Raw genomic sequence first — 9,960 nt, forward strand, 5'->3', positions numbered from 1 at the left:
TCATGTGCGTTTGTTTTGATGGGAGCAAGCCAACTGTATCGTGTGGAGCTTTGTCTACCGAGGTGGGTAATCTGGTAATACATCATACATGCGTGTGTGTTTATGTTGAATTGCCGTAAAGCAATTAGTGTTTCGCGCTCGTTCTCGTTCTCATTCTCGCTTCACACGAGACTTCCAATTTCTATCTTGCCGGGACGGTAGTCTCCAAGTTGCAAGGTTGGTTTTCCGCCTGGGAACGCTGGGGGGAGCGGGGAAAGTCACAAATATCACCAGAACAGGTTGTTTAACCATCCAAATGATTTCTAGACAGTTTTATTAAGTTAAAAAAGTTACCAAGTTCTCCTTTAACAGAGTGCTGGACTCTTGCATTGTCATTACAAGATCTTGAACAAAAATGTATGCACCTCTTGATGGAAATAAATGTTGTGATGTTATTTCCACCAAGAGGTGCATCAATTCTTCATGCTCCCTCCCAACCATTCTTTCACAATTTGAGCCTATATTTGCAATATGAGCATGATGTGTCTTCCTACATGGTTGTTTAAGAAATGAAAAGCTACACACTCCATTAATAAGGGTTAGAAGAACTTTTGCCAATGCCAAACATATAACATGCTAGACACATAATAATCACTGCAATAATGATCCAATCATTGACTTAAGCATTTGCCTTTTTAAATCCAGTAGATATAAAAATCATTGTAGTCATTTTTACTTATTTTGTATTTGTCTTTAGGATGATCCTGTTATATTCTATCCATGGTCTACAGATGAAAAATAGTCCTAATGCTAAAGGCCCATTCACTCCAAGAATGATAACTATTATTACCCACACCTACGCAAAATAATGTTCTTTGTATTATAAGCACGTGCTGCAGTTTTGCCGCCGCTTTAAATGCTCCAGCTCTGAAAACAGGATGGATTCTGATTGGCTGCCAAATGTGCCAATATTATTATCATTCATCATCTGGAGAAAAAAACATGTTCTGAAAGTAATTCCAACAATATAGTTTCTCTGTGCCGTTATCGTTATAGTTGTGGTGTGGACTTCCCTATTCTCACAGAATTAGAATAATTCTTAAAACTTAACAGTTATCGTAATTGTCCTTTGAGTGAACTGGTCTGTTTACAGAAATGCTAATAACGTGCACTGTCCCTTTTAAATAAACTAATAAATGGATAAAAGCATAGATATAAGGAGACCCAGTCTGATTCAGCAGACCTTTTGTAGATGTGTAGAACAATAACAATATGCAAATGCAATAAATAGAGTGAAACAAACCTTTAGGGCTTGGTGTATATCTGCTCTCCTGTCAATATTTTTATTATACTGTCTTTATTTATCCTAAAAAGAACTTTGAACATTCTTGAGTGGGCATATCCATCAACAGGGGAAAACGAGGGAAAGTCCGGGTCTGTGAAGCCGGACAGACTGCTTTAATTAGCCCTTATATACTTTAGGTCACACCTGGGAGAGCTGCAGCCTGCCCTGGGCTATGAGAGGCTGTTGACAGCTTGATTGGAGCTATATGTGCAGAGGACTGGGTCTGGTGCAGGGTGTTAAAGGCAGTGGGTGATGCAGAAACCCTTCAGCAGTACTGAGGTTTGTGTCTTTATAATATTCATTATATTAGGAGATCATAAAGTTTTTGGACAGCTAAATCATACTGTTCTCAATTCAATTCTCATACAAAATCTACAAACTTTTTATTGCATTAGATGGCAAAATATCAAACCACTACATGTGCTTTAGCCAAAGGGTTCATCACATTAACTAAAGGTATGATCAGTTTGAAACATCAGTTTGAAAATGTCCAGTCCATCATTTTGAACAGTACTGTATTGCTATTGTTTTTACCATTGAAAATCTCCTATTTGGTTTGTAAAATGTTTGTCGAGTGTGTGTTTCTGTCATTCTTAAATGCCACTTGGTTTGATATTTTATTGTGAAATGCACATTTATATAAAGACATTTATATATGTTTAAATATAATACTTTTTGGAGTAAAATAATTAATTTATATTAAAATTACTATTATAACTACATTTTATTTATAAACATTTTATTGTATTTAAAATATTTAATTTCTAATTTTACTACACAAATTTATTTTTAGTTATGATGGTTGTTTTTAGAAATTCTTGGGTGGTAAACGTCATTTTTATTGTGAAATGCAGGCCTCATCCTGCTCGCCACATATACTTTTAAAGTTAAAAAAAATAATTTGTCCATAATGTTACATTGTAGACATTTATATAAAATTGAATATTAAAGGGGTGGTAGGCCTATAATGCCCTTTTCACAAGATGTAAAATAAATATGTGTATGTGAAGTTTTACCTCAAAATACCCCACAGATATTTTATATAGCATGCTAAATTTGTCACTTTTTGAGGGTGATCAAAAACAGTTTTTGTGTCTGTCCCTTTAAATGCAAATGAGCTGCTGCTCCCGGCACAGGGGGCGGAGCTTCAACAGCTTGTGTCCTTTTACCTCACACACACACATGCACTGAAAATTTCAAAAACTTTTAGCCTTTTAAGTTCAAACCGAAGTCAGAATGATGGAGAGACTCAAGAAGTGACAACATGTAGAAGCAACAGGACACTTCTGAATGGTTAGTTGATGAATTTATGTAGCTTATGTGTAGTTATCTTCTAGTCATTGATTAGCATATTCATAATCTATAAATCGTGCTCCGGGGGCGGGGTTTATGTAAATTTTAGGGTTGGTGATGTCACTAACCCGGAAGGAATGTCGTGTAGTCCTTACCAGCCGTTTGTTGTAGTCCTTAAAAAGTGATTTCTTTAAATGCAAATATCTCCCTTTGCTTTCAACGAGTGTCGTAACTTTGCAGATGTTGTTTATGCTCAAACAGCAACATTACACACACTAACTTAAGTTAGAAAAGTGAAATCATATTCAACCACCCCTTTAAGTTCATAGATATAATTAACAACAAAATATAGTTCGACACTATAGAACTTAATGTGTGAAAGGCCACAATGCCAGCTTGATATTTCTAAGGTTTTATATCATGTTAGTTAAATTGGACTTGCAACAAACAAACAATGTGAAGAATAGGGTTACGGGCTGCATCCGCAGTGGTGTGGGTGACGCTTGGCTCGCGGTAACCTCCCAGTGGCAGCGGCCCTGCCGGCCCTCCTTGTGTTCCTGGCCGTCTCTCACATGGTGATTGGGTTTCAGCGCAGGGCTCGAGCTGTGGGAACGAGTCATCACACTGGCGGGCTGCCTGGGAGACTGTGCTACGCTCCACCAGGGGGAAGGCACATGACAAAGGGGGGGTTTTGTGAGCCCAAACAATGTGCTGTCTTCACCGTTTAACCCAGGAAATTCACTACAGCTGGAGCCTCCAACTAGATGAGGAGCCCATGTGTGAAAGTGTGTCTGTGTGTATGCATATATTTAGGAGCGTGTTCTGTTTGCCAACATACTGTTTTGCGCTATGTGAAATACATGAGACAGGCTCCCGATATATACTTGTATAATCTCAGTATAATTAAGGTTTATTGAAACATTTGAGTATGTCCATATGTACATACTGCAATAGTGCATCAAAGCACATATTTTACATTATGTCTGCATAAGCAGGGTGCACGAAGGTATGAAAATACATACGAAAATACATTTGGACCGAATGCAATGATTGGATGAAAATCTTTTTGGTCTTATGCCTTCCACAGACGATATATAGGCTACATTTAAACACCTTAACTTAGTGATTGCTATCAAGATGGGAATAGACTTTCAACCAGAATAAAGGTCCTTGCACACTGAGTCCGAAATTCGCATCCGAAATTTTTGCACGTTAAAAAATAAATACGACCTTGCGTTATGTCAATCACGCTTACACACTTGCCTCCGAAACTTCCGTCCGTCATAAAAAAAATTCAGATCAGGTTCGATTTTCTGCGTTTTTCGCAGCCGAATGACGAATACGAAAAAAACGCATGCGAAAATTTAGGACTTTCGGAAATTTGTGCAAGGACCTTAACAAAAAATGTTTCTGGAACAAATCGCCTACCCTGCCTTTAACGGTAAAATATAGGCCTAAGTAATATAATTCTTTTTTTTCCTTTTTTTTTTTTATTTAAGGTAATTTTTGCTTCCAAAAAAAAAATTAAAAATATAGCCTAAATTGTCTTTAAAATATTTAGTATATACTTTATTTGCGTTTATACTTTTTTTTTATATAATATATAGGCTATATACAGGTATGTATGAATGTATGTATACTGTATGATATATACTGTATGATAAGGCAATATACACTTAACCAATTTTAACTTTTTGTTGTTTGTTATTAAAACGACTAGAACTTTTGTTGGTAGAAGAATATGGTTTTGTTTACTTTTATTTTACATATAATATATACGTTTAAATCTTTCAGTAACCTAAAAGTAAAAATACAAGTTTGTCCGATTGTGTAGGCTACACATTTGCACGTGAGGTAACGTTAACCATAGCAACGGAGCTTGATCGCTGTCTGTGTGATGGTAAGTCGACAAAACATTCTGTCGTTATTTTCATATTAATATAGATTTAAAATAAATTGTTCTTCTATTTAAAACGTCTTCATGATATTTAAAGGTTAGCTGACTATGCAAAGGGAAGCTAAAACAATGTAGGATGCGCGAGACGAACCTGAACAAACTTGCTGACAGGAATTCCTTCCTTAATAATTCGCGCGCTGAAGTATACATTTTGGCAAGTCACTCTGCATCCTGAAATTAGCCTTGCCAGAAACCCTTTACCTAGATTTCCTGCCTATCTGCACACTGTGTTCAAGCTCAGCCAGGCTGTGAAACACCGTCGCCTTTCTTGTGTAAAGTGTTTCTCACGCTTCTGGGGCCCTCGGGTGCAGAACGCGAGTGCTGAAGCTGGGCAGAGTCAATTATCAGGGGAATGAAGTTTGAGACCTCCATTCGGTGGCTCGGGGCGTGTTTTCTTTTTTTTTTGGTGGGTGTTCCCAAAGCAGGACGTGGGCGTGAATGCGAGACTGAGGCTCCAGCGGTTCGTGGGAAAGGCGCTCAGAGTGTTTGGTGGCTGTACCTGTGCGCACTGCATCATGAAGCGGCCTTGTGAGGACAGCACGTCCGACAGCGACATGGATGAAACTATTGATGTGGGAAGTGAGAATAACTACTCGGGGTAAGCATGCTTGTTTGTTGTTCTGTAGCTGGGTGTAGGTGTTATCTTAAGATCTTTCCCTTTGGACATTTTTACATGTATAAATATATATAGGCCTGTAATATAATTAAATGTATTATTTAAAAACATTCTAGTTAACTTAAAAGTTGATAATTATAATTAATAATTATTTATTTATTTTAAATATAATTTTATATTAATTTTAATATTTTTTTATTATTTTAATATTTTAATCTTAGACATTATAAATAAACTCAGTTTGTATGACACACACAAAAAGCTTTGGTAATACTTAATAAAATTAACAAACATTACTATGTAATGCTCAACAGGAAAATAGTTACTGTTTAATGTAATGTAATATTGTTCATATATGGTGAATATACATAAACTACTATAGTTAACTAAATAAAGTTTGTAACTTAGTTGTATATTGTCATGTTACCTAAAAATGTGGAATGAACTGTTTTAATTTGAGTCAAAATGTTATGTAATATGACTAAATCAAACATTAGACTACATTAGATTGCACCGACAATAATTTGATGGGTTTGATCAAGTGGAAATGGATCATAAATGTACCAATTGTATGTAACCATTTTTTTAAAGTATTGTTTACATGTTACTAAACATTATTGTAAAGTTTTATAGATATTTCTATCTATTTGAATGTAGGCTATAGATATTAATGGACTTTTATATTAAGCATTTATGTTTGGTAATGACTTACATCTGCAAGTTTTACTGAAGTGTTATCAGTTATCATTGTCAAACATTATAGTCAACCTAAAAATGTTTCATGTGGTTCATATTTAAATTAACTGGTATTGTTAGTCGAAAATCAAAAATATAATTTAATAGGACTTGATCAAAAAAGTCATTTTAATGGTAACTATGAACACTTTTTACATTGTACTGATAAGTTTTTTATTCCTTTCCCCCCCCAAAGTCAAAGCAACGGTTCATTTATAAGATGTGGCTCACCTACCACAACATCCCAAGTCATGGCTAGAAAGAAGCGGAGAGGGGTAATTCATAACTTTAATAGATAATTTTCATATTTGTTAAAATTTTTAAAATACTTTATTTAGAATACTGATACATTGTTGATTGTTTTATATATTGCAGATCATTGAGAAAAGACGGAGGGACCGAATAAATAATAGTTTATCAGAGTTACGTCGTCTGGTGCCAACAGCATTTGAGAAACAGGTGAGTTCACATCTCTGTGTGCTTTATTATGCTTTATGAAAGTATTATTTCTAATAATAATTATAATAAATCAAAAGTAAGTGGAAGAGGATGTTGCCACATTATTTCATCAAAGCTATCATATTAAAAACATATCCTATTTCTTCTCCCAAGGGATCTGCCAAGTTAGAGAAAGCGGAAATATTGCAGATGACAGTGGATCATTTGAAGATGCTCCAGGCCACAGGAGGAAAAGGTTTGTTATTGGCTCCTGTATTGCACTCCACCTAACGCCGTAGTGAAACATGAGCACAGAGTTCTCTTTTGACCAGATTAAAGTGGAAATCAATGTTAATGGTAGGATTGAACTCGTGGGAAAGTGCCGGCAGGACAAAAGAAGCACTTGACCCTGGGATTGTGTTTGCTTTCATAAATCCATGGGAGGGGAGTGGGGCCACATTCACAGGCTGCACTGTTGGGGGTTTGTTAGGGCTTTCCAATGAGTGTTAAAACCGAAGCAGAGGGGAGACAAAACAAACATACAAACAGGTCAGGTCACAATCCTAGTCTGCTTAGGTTTAGCCTCTCCAACACAGTGGGGTTGCATTTGATTCATCATGATTAAAGCCTCACTTCTCTCTGTCTCTTTCAGGATATTTTGATGCTCATTCTCTGGCCATGGACTTCATGAGCATTGGCTTTCGGGAGTGTCTGACTGAAGTGGCGAGGTATTTGAGCTCCGTGGAAGGTCTGGACTCCAGCGACCCGCTCCGCGTCCGCTTGGTTTCTCACCTCAGCAGCTGCGCCTCGCAGAGGGAAGCGGCCGCCATGACCACATCCATAGCCCATCACCAGCAGGCCCTCCACCCGCATCACTGGACTGCCGCTTTGCATCCCATCCCCACTGCGTTTCTGCACCAGACCGGACTTCCATCCTCAGAGAGTTCCTCTAGTAGGCTATCTGAGGTTCCTCAGAGGGGTGCAGCCCTGCTGACCTCCTCCTACACCCACAGTGACTCCGCACTCAGAGCGCCCTCTACAGGCAGCGTCGCTCCTTGCGTGCCGCCGCTCTCCACCTCGCTGCTTTCAATATCGGCGACCGTTCACGCAGCGGCCGCCGCAGCTGCAGCGCAAACCTTCCCTCTGTCGTTTAGCGGATTCCCGCTCTTCAGCCCCAGCGTAACGGCATCTTCGGTGGCTTCTTCCACCGTGAGCTCTTCCGTTTCCACATCCACCACATCCCAACAGAGCAGCGGGAACAGCGGAAGCAGCAGCAAACCATATCGACCGTGGGGGACTGAAGTGGGAGCGTTTTAAGTGTTGGATTTGCTCTTGTTGCATCTGGACGTCTTCCACACTTTGTACATAAAGGAAAGAAAACAGCTATTGTGCCTGCTTTGGTCAGCACCATGGGCTTTTTTTCTCTACACTTCCTGTGCACATATGCAACATCAAATCTGGGTGGGAAAGAAAGACAGACTTTTACACATCACACTGCGTGGACACCCGTAAGGATAAAGAGTGATTGTCATTTTTAAAGAAAAATACTTTTTTAACTTTGGGTAAAGGACTGCACTATGGGATAGTGCCTGCATAAACACTGCTAAAATGCTGCAATTGATATGTATGCTTTGATATTTCTCCTTAGAAAAGCATATTGTCAGATTTTCACAAACACACACATAGTAGATTTAGAGTTTAAATAAAAAAACAGCTTGTTCAAAGACAAACCAAAGGTTTTGCAGATAATCACTAAAGTGAGGTGTGAATCAGTTTTGTAATCTATGATTTAACAATCCAGTTTGTAAATCTGTATATGTGTAAGATTGTAACTAGAGTTTATATTGAGATTAGATGAGTTAATTGGTATGATGCACTTCAATCACTACTGTTTTTTTTTTGGGGGGGGGGGGGGGGGCGGAGGGGAGACGGGATGCTCTCCACTTTACACAATAGGCCTACTGAATTTTTTTTTAAATAACATTCACTAATACTCATGTGAGATTTTCTACTACTGTAACTTTGTGACCTTTTTAATAACCCTACCACGCTCTGTAAGATGTAACCTTTTTCTATGCAAAAAAGAAAAAAAAACTGATGTCCCTGAAGAAACTGAGTGTTTTCTTTCATTCTGGCACATATTGCCATAAAACCATCATTCCATTTGCCTTCACCACAACAGATCATGGAATGTTATGAGAAAAAGTAATTGTTTTCCCATAGCATAATTTGAGTTCTTGAAATTGTATGGTCGAAAAAAATATTTGCGTTCTTTTATGTGTTTTTCTAATAATGCAAAAGAAGCCACTAAAAGTCAAACAAACAACTGCAATTATAAGTGCTACTTCAATGGTTATAAATCTGTCGACAAACTTTAAAGTAAGCTGCAAACACATTTATTGAATAAAACGCATACATCAACAGTCAAAGTCGTTACAGTCGCCAGCAATTTTTTCAAATATGTTCCCTTTTATTTATGAAATGTCTCAATGCCATTGTATGCTGACGCTGCAACAATGTCTTAAAAACAAAAGCAGTTCTCATTTGCTGTTTACTGTTATTTGAAGGCACGGTCCCTCAAGGTCCCCCTTGGTCCCTCAGGGACAGCTCAAGTCAAAACTTATGTAGCTGTTCTGGCGGGCGTGAACAAACCGCCGGCCGGACTGCAGTAGTGTGCACCACATGAAAGCACAACAACACCAGTCACTCCTCCCCAAGATGGGTCTTTATGCCGGCCTAATCCAGTCCCTTTATGCCAGGGTCTGTTAGACAGATTTACATTAGTAAATCACTGTCACACCATTAAAGTCCTTAAGAGAAAAAGTATCAGCATTTCCAAGTGAATGGGGATTAAGGAAAACAGCGCCTGCTACCCACCGGCAATCATGGGAAAAGTGCGAGGCCATAAATCCGCCGGTTATCTGCTTTAGAGCGGCTGGTTCTCACGCCGGGCCCCTGCCTTTGAAGTGGCCGTCATATATCAAGGCCGCACATGATCTCCCCAAAACATCACACGGGCAAAGAGTCAGTGGTGTGAACGTGGTCAGTAAGCCTGTCAGCTTCATTACTTTCCACACATGAAAATGGTTTAGCTACTACTACAAGATGTGCTTCATAAACCAGACCACAAGATAAAAGCAGCATATAGATATTCACAGCTCAGACAGGTCATATTCTTGGCTCAAGGGCACAGTGAGTTTGCACACAGTCATTTAGACTTTTTAACCTTGACTGTTTGGGATTATCTGGAGTATTTCATATATAATGTGTGTATGTATGGTGTGTATATATATATATACTGTGTGGATAGATAGATAGATAGATAGATAGATAGATAGATAGATAGATAGATAGATAGATAGATAGATAGATAGATAGATAGATAGATAGATAGATAGATAGATAGATAGATAGATAGATAGATAGATAGATAGATAGATAGATAGATAGATAGATAGATAGATAGATAGATAGATAGATAGATAGATAGATAGATAGATGCATTACCTATATTATAATGACTAGGTCCTAACTGCTAAACCTGAACTTAACCCATGAGATGGTTATCTTATATTAACCAGTACTTTCTTAGGTAAG

General features: G+C 38.0%; 1 protein-coding gene across 1 annotated transcript; it reads left to right on the forward strand.

Moving 5' to 3' along the window:
• The first annotated feature begins 1,504 nt into the window (after positions 1-1,504).
• hey2 (hes-related family bHLH transcription factor with YRPW motif 2) lies at positions 1,505-8,789 on the forward strand. The gene is made up of 6 exons (XM_081378171.1): positions 1,505-1,603; positions 5,000-5,172; positions 6,122-6,200; positions 6,301-6,384; positions 6,538-6,619; positions 7,016-8,789. The coding sequence occupies exons 1-6, from the start codon at positions 1,577-1,579 to the stop codon at positions 7,678-7,680; spliced, it is 1,110 nt and encodes a 369-aa protein (XP_081234297.1). The 5' UTR covers positions 1,505-1,576; the 3' UTR covers positions 7,681-8,789.
• The last annotated feature ends 1,171 nt before the right edge of the window (positions 8,790-9,960 follow it).

This window comes from Scardinius erythrophthalmus, assembly GCF_964197995.2.
Source record: "Scardinius erythrophthalmus genome assembly, chromosome: 11".
NCBI lineage: Eukaryota > Metazoa > Chordata > Actinopteri > Cypriniformes > Leuciscidae > Scardinius > Scardinius erythrophthalmus.